This window comes from Corapipo altera, unplaced genomic scaffold (genome assembly GCF_003945725.1).
Source record: "Corapipo altera isolate COAL_440 unplaced genomic scaffold, ASM394572v1 61305, whole genome shotgun sequence".
Taxonomy (NCBI): Eukaryota; Metazoa; Chordata; class Aves; order Passeriformes; family Pipridae; genus Corapipo; species Corapipo altera.
In genome coordinates, this window is record NW_020884909.1 from 7,903,492 (window position 1) to 7,920,212 (window position 16,721).

A 16,721-nucleotide genomic window follows, 5' to 3' on the forward strand; every position below is an offset into this window, starting at 1 on the left:
AGGGATACAATCAATGTGTAGTTTGTCGCTCATCTACTGAGAGGATAAAGGCAAGAGAAGTTCATTTGGGTGCTGGGGTCCCACTGGCTTTCCTTTTCACCAGTTGGATATGTACCCTGTTTTGAGTAGTAAAGTATTAGCACGAAAGAAAAGTAAATAAATTTGTTGCATATTTATGACTTCTTTCTGGAAAAGTACTATCCACCACAGCAGCCCTGAGTGCTTTAGGGCTGCTCTCCCTTCCGTGGGCTGATGTACTAAGGCAGCCAAAAAGGGTATTATGGCCCTGAAAAATTGCACAGCCTCCTGTTTCAGTAAATATACTGCTCTTGTCATCCTAATGGAGCATGGCTAAGTGATCCTTGTGGTGACGGGAAGGATCCCAGCGACTGCTTTCTGCAGCTGAAACCTGAGACTCTGGGTTGGGAACATAAATTGTTGATGAGCCTCAGTGCCGTCTGGCCCCGCTTTCCTTGGGCTGATGATGTATTTTGATATCACTGAGCAATATGTAAGGGATGGGTCCCTCAGGACTCTTGGGCAGCACCAGGTAGCGTGTTATTAGCAGCTGTAACGTGGGGTAAATCAGCCTTACCCCAGACAGGATGGGTACAGCTGCTGAAGTTTTTAGGGTTAATTCATAGTAGCTTCTGACAGCCTGCACAAAAGGAGAGAAACCTTACCTGGTTGTTCTGGCTGGATAATTGGAAGAGTGCTGATAATTTGTATATGAATCTCTGCGTAGGTGTAAGTTTTGCTGTGTGCTGGCTGTGCAACGCCCCACTCACATCATAACTGTGGCCATGGCAGCTCCAGAGGAAAGGTACAGCTGGTATAACATGGCATCAGACTCCTGGAACTGATGGAGGACCCAAAGCCTGTCAAAGATGTGTTCATGCTGTTTAGCACAGAGGAGTTGGATCTTGGGGTTGGCAGTACCAGCAGTGTTCTCCTTTTTTTTTCAGTCGTGACTGTAGAGACTTGAACCCCACAAAATGAGGAGGGGAGAATAAGGAAGAAGATTCAGAAGTGGTTTATCTTTGCTCTGGCAGCACATCCAGGGTGTGTGGTCTTTCTACTGAGAGGGACTGAGGCTGTGAGATTTGTAACATGTGGCACAGCAAATGAAACACAAGGGAGATTGTCTTAGAAACACCATTCTTAACCTTGAGACTGTTACAAGAAGTCAATGAACCCTTTAAGACTGGAGGAACATGCTGGTCCAAGGACGTGAGAAAGACATGCTGAATAGGAAGTCCAAAGGCAGAGAAGTAAAACTCCTCAGCACTGAACAACAACAGGAACAATGCTGTAAACAGGGAGAAAGGTGCAGAAGAGTGAGGTGGAGGGCTGAAAGGTGAAGCCCCAGACAGCCCCAGGAGGATAGAGGCCAAGTCCCCAGACCCTTCCCAGAGAACCCAACAGAGGAGCTCTTGCTGTGGGTGTCCTTGCCTTGTCCCACGCTTTGGGACCTACCTCAGGACATATTGGTGACATCATCTGCTGTTTAGGAAGCTGAGGGTCACAAATTTCAGGGGGATACTCAATGAAAGTGGCACTGTGTGTTTGTCTGAGTCACACAGCCTTCTCTTGGCTGTGGGAGAGTGGACGGTGTGGGCAATGTCCAGGGTGAAGCTGTGACTGGTGGGATGGTGGTCAGTGTGGGGTCTGTGCTGCCCAGTGCTGGGAGATGGGAAGGTACCTTTTCTATCAGGCACCACTGCTTTTCAATAATGAGCAGGGAGGATGACTGTCCCCTTTCAGTGTCTGCTGGATCCTCCTGTGCCCTGTGGGAACCACAGGGCACGCCCGGTCATATGCAGCTGTGGCATGGGCTGGAGTGTTACGGTAAAGGCATTTGTTGTGCTCTCTTTCCCTCATTCCATGCCAGAAGGGTAATCAGGAATAAAGGTAATGCCATGGAAGAGTGTTGCCAAGGCTGAGAAGGGTTTTCCTGGATGCTAGGACTTGCTGTGCCAGGCACAGCAGCTGGTGCCCGAGGGTCCAGCTGCTGCATTTGTTCTGCAGGGGAGCTCCCTCCTGTGCATGCCCAATGTTCTCAAGGTGTACCTGGAGAACGGACAGACGAAGGCGTTCAGGTTCGAGAGGAGCACCACTGTGAAGGTAACGATGCTTGGCTGGCTGTTCCCACCACCCCAGTCCAACCCGTCAGCAAAGGTGCCTGCAGGGGTCTTTCAGCCTCTGGGTTGCACTGAGAGGCTGGAAGGGGACTCCTGGCTGGTGCTGGGCACACTGCGTTTTCCACGTTCCAGCCTCATTTCTGCTCTGGTGACAGTGTTCCCCTGTGGGGACGTGAAAGCTGATTAAACCCTTCAGGTGACAGAGCAGCAGCTGAGGGAATGATCCTCCTGAATGAAGAGTGATCTTCCCTCAGATGACCTTCTGCTCGAGGGCATCACAGACAAGTTGTCATCATTGCCCTCAAAAATGGTGCTTCTCCCCAGAGCCATCGATCCAGCCCTTTCTGTAACTGCTGTGCTTAGACACAGGATTACACGCTTCCACTTTCTCTAGCCTGATCTTTAGAGTTGCCCAGTGTTTGTGTTGGAATTAACACTATTTGCCCATGCCCAGTGGCTGGAAGATACGTGGTGTCCTGAAGCACCTCTCTCACTGTGGGAGAGACACATGATGGACACATGTTCTGGGGCTACCAGGCTGAAAGAATTCTAAGGGGAAAGGCAAAAAGCTTTTATTTATCATGCAGCAAAAACTTTCCTCAAAAAGGAGGAGTTTATTGTCTAGTTCATCCAAGCTTCATGAAACCATCATGGTCTCTCAGGTAAAGGTCTACTTACAAGGCAGAGAAAAAGAAAATGGTGAAATAAAGGAAGGAGGTGGTAAGGAATGTAGAGTTGAGTTGTAAAGAGAGGTTTGAATGCCCATGCACAAGGATTTAATTTCTAAAGGATGGATTAGCTCTTCATCTTTGACCTGAGTTTCTCAGCTCTGACCTGGAACAAGTTTTTCCAGTTTTTCAGTGCAGCCCTCCAGAAACACCCCAATGGGTAAAATCTCCCCAAGTTAGGTGTTTCCAAAAATTCCTCTGCTGCTTGAGAGATACTGGCTTAAAGCTGAGGTGAGTCAAACATTTTTGTTGCCTCAAGACGCTTGGTTGAGTCCAAGGACTTCTGTTTCACTTTGTGCTCAGTCAAGCCTTATGTGATGTTTTCTGTTTGCCAAAAATAAACCTTGTTATTTTCATAACACTTAGTATTCTGACAGAATTCTCCATTAAAACTGAAACACCAGTTTCAGTCAGATTTGGTAAGATTTTTACAATCATGCTCTCAAATTCTTGTTCATTGGAGGGAAGTAGTGTTTTTCACCAGTTCCTTGTAGTTCTTCCATGCATCATAGAATCCCAGAATGGTTTGGCTTGGAAGGAACCTTAATGAGCATCCAGTTCCAACCCCCTGCCACAGGCAGGGACACCATCCACTAAACTGTGTTGCACCAAGCCTCCATCCAGCCTGGCCTTGTGCACCTCCAAGGTTGTGGCATCCATGTTCAAAGTGTTGTAGAGCTTTAGAAAGCTGGAATAGTGAGCAGGAAACACTTGGACCAAGGGTGACAAAAGTGCTCAACAACACCCAACCGAAAACTGTAAAACTTTGAGTGCAAGGCAGCTCAGGATGAGCAGCTCCAGGAAATGGATTTGATGCTTGTGACACCTTGGAGTTTGTATGTTGCTGGACTCTTACCATGGCAAGGTGCAGCTTCCCTGCATTGTTCTCCCAACCTGCTGGGATGTGCTGTGCTTTGTTTGTACGTGCCTCCCATGCTCCTCTGCAGCTCTGCAGGCTGGAGTCACACGGTGAGATCCTCGTGCTGTCTGAGTGGTGCTCAGCCCCACGTCTGAGCTCTGTGTGACCCCTGTGCCCCTGCCAGGACATCGTGCTGACACTGCAGGAGAAGCTGTCCATCCGCAGCATCGCCCACTTCGCCCTCGTGCTGGAGGAGCAGTACAACCTGGCCAAGATCCACCTGCTGCACGAGGAGGAGCTCATTGCACAGGTAAGTGTGTCCCATGGCCCTGCAGTGGGGCTGACACCCAGGAACAGAGGCCAGAGAGGGGCAGGGAGAGCCCAGTGCTGTGGGTGTCACCAGAGGGGTGAACCCAGCCCCATCCCCAGCCTTGCTGTCCCCAGCCTTGCCATCCCCTTCTGCCATGGCCTTCATCCATATCCCTGGAGAAATGGCACTTCTGGGAGTGTCTCGCCCGGGTTGGAGAGCAGAGCAGTACCCATGGCCTGGCATTATTTGGACTGTGTAGAGCAGTCGTGGCTCACCTCCTTTGTGCCACCTGTCTCGTAGGCCCATCCACAAAGGAGTGTTTGAGCCTTAAAACAGCCTTTAGACAGCTGTGCACCACCTCACTATTTACAGTTCTCCGAGTAGCCAGAGCATTCACCCAGCCAGGGGCCACTTTGGTTAAATTCTGACTCAGTAGTTGGTGTCCTGTCAATGTGACATGAGCTCGTGTAATTCTGCTGCTCTGCATGGAGTGCTGGGCTCATCCAGTCTGTGCAGAAGTGCCTGCTTGGGTGTCGCAGCTGTGCTGATGGGCGTGTTGGTTGATGATCTGCTGTGCTGCAGAGGCATTCATGGAATCATACATGGAATATCCTGAGCTGGAAGGGACCCACAAGGAACACTGAATTCAAGTCCCTTGGTGCTGACACTGCCAGACCACTGAGCACACGTGCCTGAGGATTTCTGCTGTGCAGGATTTGCCCAGAATAAAATGTGCTGATGTATAACTCAGAGTCTTGACATACAGTGATGATTCAGGGGTCTGTTTAGGGCTGCTGTGCCTTGTGACTGAGCTCCAAAGCAGAGCAGTTTGCCTCTTCTTCTGCTGTTATCACATGGACCCAAAGCCTCTGTCCTGGTCACACTGCAAGCATATGAGATCAGAGGGTGTTTGATGAAGTGTTGCTGTCAAAGGGCTTCCAAGCTACTGCAGGGAGAAGCAAAAACCAGTGAAGAATCAGAGATAAAATTACAAGCACTAGCAAAGTCTCTTTGTGTTTGCTAAGGACAATCTGCACCATCCCCTTGCCAGCATCTTTAAGCGACTCCTGTGGGTTCACTTGCCATGCAGTCGGGGAGGGAGGGGCTGTGGTGTGATGCCCTGTGTCTGTTGCAGGTTGTACAGAGAAGAGAATCTCATGACTACCGGTGCCTCTTCAGAGTGTGCTTTGTCCCCAGGGACCCCTTGGACCTCCTGCAGGAAGACCCAGTGGCCTTTGAATATCTGTACCTGCAGGTGACACTGGGGTGTTCTGTGCTTTGGAACCCCTTCCCTCCCCATTCTCATTTTTGCTTTAAACCACAGTGTGCCTGACTCGCTCAGCTACATGGATATGGAATGCAGAGCACTTAAAATTGGAGCATTTCAATTTAATTTGCCCTAAATTCTTGAATCAACTGGTATGGTTGGCTGGTGACACCCTTATTTGGATGCATGATGTCATGTCAGTGGTCTCATCCTGACTTCTTTCTGAGCTAACTCTGCTCTCTTTGCTCCAGAGCTGCAGTGATGTGCTCCAGGAAAGGTTTGCTGTGGAAATGAAGTGCAGCCTGGCGTTACGTCTGGCTGCTCTGCACATACAGGAGAGGATCTATGCGTGTGCTCAGGCACAGAAAGTGTCCTTGAAATACATTGAGTAAGTTCGCATGTTTCTGTGTTCTGTTGTGACTAAGCCTGGAAAAAGAAGGAGCCACCTAAACATGACATCAGCTCAATGTTTGCCTGGTGTTTGGCTCTGGATAGGAGACTGTGACTCAGAGGAACTGCAGCCTCTTGGTTGTGCTGGTTGTTTTAGGGCAGGGTTGCCTCATGGGTCTCCCTTTCCTTAATCTGCTGAACTACTTGAACAGTACAGACAGTGAACACCTGGGCGTATCCCAAGACAGAGGGAGGTTCTGATCTGTCACTGGAGCTGGGACTTGAAATTGCAGATCTCTCACACAGTGATGATTACCCAAGCTGCTCCTGCCAGTATTGATTGCAGTAGCTGGAGAGAGAGGAGATAATCACCAGCTTTGCATAGCCAGCACATCTCTTCATTCACCTGAACCATGCCAGAACTACCTACTTTGGGCAAAAGTGATAGATCCTGTGAATTAATGAAATCTGGGGGGAAATGACCAAGGAGCAGGTGTGCTGTGCTGCAGGTCAGTACTGTTAGGCTGTACCTGCCCTAGAGAACCCCCTGCTTTAGGAACTAGTGATGAGCCAGTTGTTAATCAACAGACATAGATGTGATGACTCACTGTGCTGCCAGATGTGCCCAGCTGTGTGCAGGGAGCAGAGGACAAGTGGCAGTTGCAGTGCTCCTACCTCCTGGGTAGGTAGTACCTGGGCTGAATAAACCCCCCAGCAGCACACAAGGCTCATGTTTTTGGGTCCAGGGATCTGAAGTGTCATAATCTTGTCACTAAAGCAAGGTGAGTGCAATGACAGAATCTCCATCCTCTGGGCGTTGAGGGGAGATTGGGAATGTTCTGCTGACAGAGCTTGTGAATTAGCTCCTGTAAAAGCAGGTGCAAACAGGCATTCTGCATGAAAGTGTAGGTTCTCCAGCCCCTCTCTTGACCTGGGGCAGTTGCAGGTAGCAGAGTGTGTTACAGCCCCGTGAGGCTGTGTGGTGCCTTTGCCCTGTCCTGTTGGTGCTGGGGGTCAGCATGGACAGGACCCCCTCTGCTCCCTTCCTCTCTCTCTGGCAGGAGGGACTGGGGAATCGAAAACTTCATCTCTCCCACCCTGCTTCGAAACATGAGGGGGAAGGACATCAAGAAAGCCATCGGGTACCACCTGAAGCGGAACCAGCTGCTGCTGGACCCTCGGCAGAAGGTAGTGTATAACCCCTGAGCCCTGGGACCTCCTAGCATGGCAGCAGTGTCTCTTGGGGCCAAAGAGGGAGTGTCCCTCCTCTGCGGGTCTCCTCCCTGTGCAACACTTGGGGCTTTTCTCCTGCCTTTCCCTTGTCTGTGCCCACACTCCGCGACTTCCCTGTGTTGTGTGTCCTGCTGCAGTTTGCTCTGGGATGCCCAGTGGGCCATGTGGGATGGTCCTGGACACCCCTGTTGCCTGTCCAGACTGAGCTGAACATGTTGGTCAGATACACAGTCCTGCATGAAAGTCTTCCAGCCTGCAGTACCTGTTTCTAAATGGTGTTTCCTCTCTTGCCAAATGAAGCACCAGCTCACAGCAACCCAGGTGCGCCTGAGCTACCTGCAGATCCTGGGAGAGCTGAAGATGTATAGTGGGAAGATCTTCAATGCCACCATGATGGTACGAGCTGTAATTTATGTAACTGGCTTTGGTGTGCTGCCCTGCAGGACACTGCTCCGCCCTGTCCTGAGATACCATGGCAAACGTTGATAAGGGGCTCTGCTGGGGAAACTCGGCATAGTCCCATTGAAGTGGATAACAGACCAGCCTACATGATAGTTACGCATAAAATTTCTAATTGAAAGCTGTAAGTCTTGCTCTTCAGATGAGTCCCGTCTGTATTTTTTGTGTTGTATGAAGTACTCAAGAAATCTCGAAAGGCTTCACAAACTCCTTAAAATACACTGGAAAGACTTAAACCTTGTAGTAAAAAAGAACTCTTCTCTCTTCACAAGAGGTTTCTTTAAACTCTGTCCCTACAGCTGCAGGACAGGGAGTCGTATGTGGCACTGCTGGTGGGTGCCAAGCATGGGGTGAGCCAGATCATCAACAGCAAGCTCAACATTGTCACAAGCCTGGCCGAGTTCCCCAGCATCAGCAGGGTGGAGCTCAGCGAGGAGTCTGAGAGAGTCAGCACGGTCAAGATCTACCTGCAGGACCTGAAGGTGAGTGGCTCTGCCATGATGGGCCAGAGGGTGTGGGAGGAGTCACTCACACCACCTTCTCAAAATCTTACACTGGGCTCGGGGTGTGACCTGCACAAAGGGCTTAGGACAGACTTGGGAGAGAAAGCTCATTGGAAGAACAAAAAAAAATTACTGGAGAAAAGTGATTCTTCCTGCTCTCCTCCATCAAAGGCACAAAAGCCAAGAAAAACTAATAGATTTCTCTTCTTTGTGACTCCTGCAAAAACAGACTGAGGGGTGTATGGGTGAGAGTGGGTGCCTTGCCACTGAGCAGCATGTTCCTGCAGACTGTGGTACAAATATTTATTTATTCTAACATTTTCTCTTTTCTCCCCACCCCAAAACAAATTAAACAGGTGCTGACTCTGCTGCTAGAATCAAACAGTGCAAAGGATCTCGTCTGCCTCATCATCGGCTACTACAGACTCTTTGTGGATGCAAACACCTCCATATTTACGTGGGCAGACAAAAAACAGCAGCTGCACCGTGTCTCAGCTGAAGAAGGTTTAAAAAAAGCAGCCTCTTTTTGCCAAAGGATGGGGAGGAAGTGGGTGGATTCCCCACCGGTGGAGGCGTTACTCCCTCCGGGGAACAGCATCGTGAGGGGCAGTAGCCCTGAGCTGCGCAGTGGCGCCCACATAGGATTAAGGCTGGCCTTGATTATCTTAGAGGGCTTTTCCAACCTTCATGATTCCGCGGTTCTGTGATAGGGGCATGCCTGTGGGGGTCGAGACCGAGTCTTGGGGCAAGGGGTCAGCTGGAATTTGCCCTGGCATCCTGCTCTGGGGTAAAAATACCCCCGAGGTCCGGCTGCACCTCCCACTGTAGGCTGATCCCCCTCCCCGCCGCACGGGACGGGCTGACGCGTGTGTTTGAATCCCAGGGTACGAATCTCGAGCCTGCAGCGACTCTGAAGACTCCTGGGAGCTGGAATCCTCTTCAGACCGTCGCGGGCACCATCCCGCGGAACAGGGCAGCGAGGAGGGGCCGGGGGAGCCTCGCAGTCCCGGGGGGAACGGCACCGACCCGCGGGACGGGGGTGACAATGCCACGGACAGCACGTCCGAGGCGTCCGACTCGGCCAACTCCGAGAGCCGGGGGTTCAAGACAAGCGGCTCCAGCGACTCCATGGACGCCCTGGAGGAAGATGAGTTGGAAGCGTGTTCCTCCTCCGGGCCAGAGCTGTTCCACTTCTACACGCCGACCGTGCAGGAGATGAGCAGCTCGGACAGGAGCTTCGTCCCTGTGTGTGCGGCGGGGAGACCCGACGGGGCGGGGTCCCGGGACTACTTTTGCTTCCTGCAGGTGCCGGCGGCAGAGGGGCCCGGGGGCAGCCCCTCCGAGCAGGGCGCGGGGGCGAGCGCGCTGGAGACGCGGCTGTCCGAGATGGATACCGCGGGCTACTACAGCCTGTGCTACGGCACATCCCCCGCCGGCAGCGCCCGCCCCGCGGGGCATGGACACCTCGTCCTGGAGCCGCCCCCGGGCTTCGGCGACTCCAGCTCCGAGGAGGAGTTCTACGATGCCGCCGACAGGCTCAGCCCTCCGGGCGCGCTGGCAGGTAACCCCACACCCGCGCGCTGCAGGTCACCTTCCTCCCACCTGGGCTGGGGTGCTGCCTGTTCTCCCATCAGTCTGCCTGGGGGAATCACCTTCCAAAAAACTTTCCCCAGGATTTTTGAAGGACCTTCAAACACCCATGCTCCACAAGCCACTCCTCAGCATGACATTGCAGGGGGATTTGTTATCACATCCAAGAACTGGGTCGCAGGAAAAGTCAGTTTTCACATGAGTGTGGCATTCTGGAATCTGCTCTCTTCCTCTGAGCTGAGGAGAGCCAAAACCTGTAAAACATTGTTTCCCAAGATCAAAAGTCATATTCAGGTCAGGGACATGTTATGTGGCTGGATCAAGGATTCCTGAGGCTGAGCAACTCCCCAGTCATTGTATTTCCTCACAAGGGAGAGGATTCTTTTTTCTGCTCTGTCAGTATTAACTGAACCTCTTAAGAATTTAGTTTGTGCCATTAAACAGTTTTGACTTTTGCACTAGTGCGTTTTCACTCTACTGTGTTCAGACAAAAAATTGTCATCTCTGGAAGTTTTTATCATCTAAATATCCAGCTGGGAATTTCTGACTGTGTTTCTAGTTGATAATAACCATACAGCCACGGGCAGTGTTCCTCTAGCTGCTGCTGCTGTCACCAAATTTAACTGGGGAGTTACAGCCACATCTGCCATCAGGTGAAGCAACTCCAGCACACCTGGGAGGGGACTGTCCAGAGCCCTCATAACTGACCATGAGCTTTGGTGTTTGTACCCACAGAAACAGGCTCTGCCTTTTCCTTGACATCTCTGACACCAGGGAGGTGCTCGATCATGAGAGATGGTTTCCCCTGGCCCTTGGGAGCCAGGTGTTGCTGCTGTTCATTTGTGTTTGTGATTCCAGGTGCTGTGCTGAGAGGTTTTTTGGCCCTCTGCATAGGTATATGGATATTCTGCTGCCTGGAGCTGTTTCCTGATTTCTGTGGTTTTTTTCTTGCCATCAGGCTATGATATGACATCCCAGGAGGGTACAGAGAACTCCTCCTGCATCCCCAAGAGACTGAGGTGCTACAGCTTGGGGGAGGACCCATCAACAGGACAGACAGTGAGGGAGAAGCACAAGGGGGAGAAGGAGCTGATGTATGCCAAGAGCCTGAAGAAGAGAAGGTCTTTCCTGAAAACCACTTACACCTCCCAGGTCAGTTTCCCCTCCATGGGGACCAGCCTCCTCCTCGGTGAGGACACGGGGAAGGACGTGGGCACGGGGCTTCCTGTGGCCACCCAGGCCCAGAGGGACGTTGCTGGCACAAATTCCTGCTGTGACCCAATGGAGATGGAGCCTGACACCATGGAGACAAAGTCGGTGATGGAAGGAGTGGTTTCATCCATTTCGGCGGTTCGCTGTCCTGGTGACCAGCGTGGGGAGGAAGACAGTGGCCTCCCGACAGAACACCCCCCCTTGCTGTCCACAGAGGAAGAGGAGTTCCTGCCCAGAGGACAGAGCGAAGCTGCCCAGGAAAGCTCCCCACTGGAGACAGATCCCAGGGTGCTGAGCCAGGGAAACCGTGTGCCCACTGAGGGCTGGCTGGCCCGAGGGGCGCTGGAGGAGGGGGACAAGGTGATGGTCACCCAGCACAAGACTGGCACTGTGACCCCATCCTGTGGCCAGGAGGGGACCTGCCCTGCTGACGAACTCTTGCTACCACTACTGGCTCCTGACCCCAGTGTGGCCCCTGCCCAGGAGGTGGCTGAGGACCAGGGGCTGCTCCCGGCTCCCTGTCAGAAGAGCAGAGCCGGTGGCAGCTGCTGTGCTGATGGCAGCAGTGATGTGCCCGAGTCCCGGGCGAGGAGCCCACAGGTGGTGAATGGGGAGGCCCTACGGAAAGTGCACGAGGGCCACGTGGGGTTTCCAGACGCAGCCCAGCTCCTGGCAGACTGTGGTGCCTCTGGGGTTCTCACCCGCCTCTCCTGGCTCTCATTTGGGGTGAGGACAGACCTCGCATCACTCAGTCTGGCACAGGACAGGGTGGATGTCCCACTCAAGCCTCTGGCCTCTCAGAGAACCAGTGGGTGCACAGGGGCTGACGTTGTGGGAAGGGAGATGCCAACATCCCCAGCTGGAGCAGGCTTTGGGCAGGAGCTGCTGAGCAGCTCGGGGCTGGGTGATAGTGATGGGGAGCCCAGAGGACACACAGGGAATGTGGCTCAACAGCAGCCGCAGCCTGCACAGGCTTCTTTTCCCAGGGAACAGGTTCCTGAGGTGGGGAAGGACTCCTGCCTGGCTCCATCTCCTGGGCTGTTTAACTCAGGCCCAATTTCCTTGGGCTTGTTGGGGAAAGAGGCAGAAGACCACAGGGCTGTGAAACACTCCTTCCTCTGCTTTAACGAGGAGGAGGGTGAGCAGACCCCTTCCTGCCCCATCCCAGTGATGCCCCGGGGCTGTTCCCCAGCACAGAGCTCTCTGTCCCCACACGGCGCCGACAGCTGTGGCTGCCGCCTGCCCTACATCGGCTGCTTCCACCAGTCCGACAAGGGGGAGCATGAAACCAGCCCCCCTCCATTTCTGGGGCCCCTCACCACCCCCCCAACCAGCAGCCGCAGCCTCCCCGGGACCCCTATGAGCGGGTTCCCAGTGTCCATCGCGGGGGACGTGGCCGGGCGGGACCCCCATGTCCAGGCGCTCGGGCAGCTGAAGGACCAGGCGTGGCTGAGCCCTGCAGATTTCTCCTCCTTCCTGGCCTACACTGCGGAGCTCCAGGAGGTTGTGGGGAAGCTCTCTGGGAATCAGGCCACCCACCTGCAAGATCAGTGCACAGAGCAGGGTGCAGACAGCAAGGGTGCCCTGGGCTGGGCCTCCTGGGACCTGCTGTCCAGCTGCCAAGCGCTCCTGAGCACGGAGCAGCCTCTCACGGAGGTGCAGCGGGCGCTGAGGGCGACGTTTGACCGCCTGGTTCACCTGGCAGTGACCTGCTTCCAGGTGACGCACTGCTGGCGCTGCAGACAGAGGCAGCGGGAGCTGGGGGCCGCACTGGGGGACGTGGTGGGCACCTACCAGGGGCTGGTGCAGGCTGTCCACCAGCAGCTCCACGGACAGGGCTGCCCGGAGCTGGGGGCCAAGCTCCTTGCCCGCCAGCACATGGCCCTCTCAGCTGCCATCTTCTGTCTCCTGCAGCAGTTCAGGGCACCCCCGTGGCTGTGACAGGCTGGGTGGGGGCACACGATGGCACGGCTGTGTGCCCAGCTGTGTGCCCTCTGTCCACCTCAGGCTCTCCCCCCATGGCCATGTGCAGCCCCACAGCCCCAGGACGGCCATGGGAGGACACGTCCTTCACAAGAGGTGCCACGGGGAGCTGGGCTCCCCAAGAGATGCTGTGCCCAAGGGTGCTCTCGGAGCACTGCAGTGGCGTGTGTGTCCTGCCCAAGGCTCATCCCTCACCTCCCAGCGGCCATGCAGGTGTCCTCTCTCAGGGGATTGTCTCAGCCACATTCTGTCACCTGTGGGGAAGGACAGGACCCTTTTGGCCTAACTTTCACCCGCTCCTGGATTTTCAGGCAGGCTCTGAGACATCAAACCCCACCCTGGCCTAATGTGAAGAACCTCAGGTGGCTTTGCCCACCTTTTGTGGCCAAGGGAATGCAGTGATCCTGTATTCACCCACTTTTCCATCTGAGGGCAGGAATGGTTGTCCCAGGCTGGGGAGGTAGCACCATCTCCCTCTCTTCCACTGCAATTCCTGTGTCAGCAGCAACTCTTTTCTGTTTGGTGATGCATGAGGCAGTCCCTGACTGCCCCCCAGCCCCATGCTACTCACAGCTCTGGGTCTGCCAGAAGGAACCAGCAAGCCCCAACACCGAAATGCCACTGTCAGAGCTGTGCAGTGACCCTTCCACGGCCTCCATGGGCAAGGACCAGCCTCTGTCCTCACTCCCACCAGGTGCAGCTCACCCTGGCCAGGTATGAGCTGTGAAGGTGGTCTCACTTTGCATCTCCTGAGAGGCAGCACTGCAGTGCTTGCCCAAGCGGGTCACCTCCACCTCCAGCTTGCCAAGAGCCCCCAGGGCACATCCACCGCTGACACCACAACACCCTGGGCCCCTGTTGTGGGTTAACCTGGGGATAAGCAGAGGTTAACCCCTGGCTGGGGTTAAACCACAACAGCCCTCCCAACAGCTGTTGCTGGGGCCCCTCTGACAGCCTCACCTGGGCAGAACTCCAGGTGTGTGAGACACTCTTGCTGTGAAAAGAAATGAAAACACATAACCATAGTTACCTCAGACGGCCCTCAGGTCTCACTGCCAGTGGCTGTGAGGCTTTGGGTCTCTTTTGGCAGCAACGGCTGAGGTAACACATCGACACAGCTGCACGAACATGCTGGGGCTGTGGGACATATCCCTGCACTGTGCAGGGTGCAGCCCAGCCCAGGTACCTCCCAGCAGGACACACCTGTGCATGTCACACATGACAAGGTACCACACATAGTAACTGTAAGGACACAATGGGGATCTAAACGTTTTATTTTAGATTAGATGCACAGAACTAGCTACAGGCTTCAACAACTCACCAAGTCTTCAACTGGGTTTAAGTTGTTGGGACATGGTGCCCTTGCCTCCCATCCTGCATTCTCCTGTGGGAGCAGCACTGTCCTGTCCCATGGGAAGGGATTTTCCTCTCCCATAAGCTTTGCAATCCTAACTTCACCTTACTCACTGTTTAACTAAAATGAAGGAAACACATCAGAGCTCTCCTCCCTATCCCACAACAAGTGGAGGTGCAGGAGTCACAAACAAACAGCTGCAAGGAAGCAAAACTGAATTCACGTCAGTTTTCACTGATCCCAGGCTCCACCAGCTCTTGTTCCCTGCCCAGGGGGATGAAGATTGTCTGGCGTGGCACTGTTGAGGTAGAAGGTGTTGCTCTGGAAAGGTCCCTTGCTCTGACAAGCGACTGTGCTCCCTGTGCCCAGTCACGCTGGTGCCTCCTGCCTGTGCAGCTCTTCACAAAATAAAGAGTTTCCTTGGGCGGTGCTGTGCTGGGCTGTTTCCACCCGTTCTGCTCCCTCCCGTAGCACAAAGCCTTTTCCAGAAGAGACTCCAGCCTTCAGGGCCGCTGGCCAGCTCTGCGTCTCGTAGTAGGTGCACAGGATGTCGAAGACTGTCAGGAGCAGAGAGGTGTTGAGTCACACACCTGTGCCAGCAGCTCTACACACCCACCAAACACCAGGGAGGGGTGACAGCTGACCCCCCCCTGTATTGGGCCACACCATCACTCCTGGGTGCTGAGACCCCACCTCAGGGCTCCCCTGGGCACACAGAGCCCCTATCCACCTCAGGGGCAAGAACTTTCTAGAGCTGGCCCAGGACACAAGCCCATCTCCAATCACCTTGCAATTCCAGCTTGCAATCCTCTGCTGTGACCAAGTGTGCCAGCCCAAGGTAGTACAGGACACCAACACCCTCCCTGGACTGAGCCTGGCACAGGCCCCTGAACTCCCACCCTCCCAACAACAGCCCTCCAGCACCCCCCCACCAGATTGTGCCCTGCCTCATGCACAGCTCCCCCAGGGAGCACACAGACCTCGGAACAGGGATCAGCAGGGATCACACCACACTCCAGCATGTCCCCCCAGCCCCGGCACAGCCCCAGAGCAGCTCCTCACCCTGGTTGATGGCCAGTGTCTCCGAGTGGTAGTTCCTGGAGTTGGGGGCTTTCACCATGTACTCACGGATGGGGAGTCGGGCTGTCTGCAGGCACTGCTCCCGTGCCCTCTGCAGGGTCAGCTGCTGCAGGGACACACAGACACGCTGCCACACAGCCTCACACACGTGTGGCACAAGGAGCCACAGAGCCAAAACCTGCCCTGGGCCTCGTGGCACCTGCACTGCTGTGGCCTGGCCCAGCCCACTGCTGGGTCTGGGCAGGATTTGAGAGAAAAGGGATGCTGGTGGCAGCAACCCCACTGGGATATCTCTGCTCTCGTGAGGGAATGGAGCAGGTAGCACCCACCTTGTGAATGCTCTCGTCCACCAGCCCTCCCAGCACGTACACCTTATCCGGATTGATGTCTTCAAGGACTAGGAAAAGGACATTGGCTCAGCCCCACACAGCAGTGAATCCTGCAAGATGCTGCTCTCCCAGCAGACCCCACTCCTACGGACAGCAGTGGGCAGAGCCCCCTCACTGGGCGTTGAGGCTCAGGGACAGACAGGTCCCACGGGAGCAGATTTAGCACCAGATCTGAGCACACAGCACGTCTTGTGCAATATGGGACTGGGAATGTGAGGAACCCACTCACTTGAGGCACAAAACCACCTAAAAAAGAAATTCCTAAAATTCAACCTTCAGCCCTTGCCCAAAGCATGTGAAATATTTACCATTTTCAGAGTCAGGAGTGAGATAAACAATGGCATCCAAAGGAAATAGGTCCAGGTAACTCTCTGGAGTTGTATCCATCTGAAAAACACAAGGCAGGGAGAGGAGCAGCCCATCAGCTCAAGGTCTATCTGCCAGAACAAATAACCCCCCAGACACAGATATCCTGGGACTGACACTGCTGTTTGGATGTATAAATGCCTACAGAAACACTGGCTTTGGGTTTTCCTCTTTCAGTTGGAAAATGGTTCTGTATAGGCACTGAACACTACATATCTCAAACTCTATTAAATTCTCTCCTCATCAAAAGTCTTTGGTGTGGTTTGAGGAAGGGAGAACAGCAACAATTATCTAATTTTAAATGAGATTCAAGTTCTCGAGGAGTCCCCACCACGGGACTCAGCTCTCACCAGGTACCGTGCGAAGCCGTCGTTCATGCGGAGGCACTGCTCGTAGATCGGCGTCCCTGCCGCGAACTCGGTCAGGCACAACCAGAAGGGGCGGGCGGCACGGCGGTTCGCCCCGTACAGCCGGCGGATCTGCGAGGCCAGGCGGCCGCTCTCCTGGGGACGGGGAGGGATGGCACCGAGCGGGATCGGGGACACACCAGTGCTCTGCTGGGGGCCGGTCCCGCCAGGCTCTCGGTGCCCTGCCTGGGGCAGGGACGGGCACATGCGGGGTGCAGCATCCCCGGGACCCCCGAGCAACCCCCCCGGGCAGCCCCCTCGTACCTTCTCGGTCATGCCGCCGGCCACACCGAGGTCCAGGCAGAGCCGCGGCCCCGCCGCCCGCGCTTGCAGCAGCCGCTCCCGGGCCAGGGCAGCCGGGACCCTCCCGCGGGGGAGCGGGGGCTGCGCGGGCCCGGCGGGGCCGCTGCCGACCGCCATCCCCGCGCCGTCCCCGTGCCCCGGGGCCCG

At 54.6% G+C, this 16,721-nt stretch overlaps 2 protein-coding genes across 6 annotated transcripts in view; one reads left to right on the plus strand and one right to left on the minus strand.

Moving 5' to 3' along the window:
- Nucleotides 1-13,938, plus strand: part of FRMPD1 (FERM and PDZ domain containing 1) — a 27,608-nt gene extending 13,670 nt beyond the window's left edge. For all 5 annotated transcript variants that reach the window (XM_027653004.1, XM_027653001.1, XM_027653005.1 and 2 more), the window contains 10 exons: nucleotides 2,029-2,124; nucleotides 3,913-4,038; nucleotides 5,174-5,293; nucleotides 5,557-5,693; nucleotides 6,757-6,883; nucleotides 7,229-7,324; nucleotides 7,687-7,869; nucleotides 8,247-8,394; nucleotides 8,774-9,451; nucleotides 10,439-13,938. In XM_027653004.1, coding sequence (XP_027508805.1) covers nucleotides 2,029-2,124; nucleotides 3,913-4,038; nucleotides 5,174-5,293; nucleotides 5,557-5,693; nucleotides 6,757-6,883; nucleotides 7,229-7,324; nucleotides 7,687-7,869; nucleotides 8,247-8,394; nucleotides 8,774-9,451; nucleotides 10,439-12,633 — 3,906 coding nt within the window. In that variant the 3' untranslated portion in view covers nucleotides 12,634-13,938. The remainder of the gene's footprint in view (nucleotides 1-2,028; nucleotides 2,125-3,912; nucleotides 4,039-5,173; nucleotides 5,294-5,556; nucleotides 5,694-6,756; nucleotides 6,884-7,228; nucleotides 7,325-7,686; nucleotides 7,870-8,246; nucleotides 8,395-8,773; nucleotides 9,452-10,438) is intronic.
- On the minus strand, nucleotides 13,932-16,691 carry TRMT10B (tRNA methyltransferase 10B). Its single transcript, XM_027652998.1, has 6 exons — nucleotides 16,536-16,691; nucleotides 16,215-16,367; nucleotides 15,807-15,885; nucleotides 15,439-15,506; nucleotides 15,092-15,215; nucleotides 13,932-14,586 (listed from the first exon to the last, which is right to left on the minus strand). The coding sequence occupies exons 1-6, from the start codon at nucleotides 16,689-16,691 to the stop codon at nucleotides 14,399-14,401; spliced, it is 768 nt and encodes a 255-aa protein (XP_027508799.1). The 3' UTR covers nucleotides 13,932-14,398.
- Nucleotides 16,692-16,721: the final 30 nt, after the last annotated feature.

Bases quoted from the DNA above. Each gene is read 5' to 3' on its own strand.
- TRMT10B (XM_027652998.1), bottom strand. From the start codon at position 16,691: ATGGCGGTCGGCAGCGGCCCCGCCGGGCCCGCGCAGCCCCCGCTCCCC. The intron at 16,368-16,535 runs GTACGAGGGGGC...CCCCGTCCCCAG, and splicing joins CCGGCGGCATGACCGAGAAG to GAGAGCGGCCGCCTGGCCTC. The intron at 15,886-16,214 runs GTGAGAGCTGAG...TGTGTTTTTCAG, and splicing joins ACGGCTTCGCACGGTACCTG to ATGGATACAACTCCAGAGAG.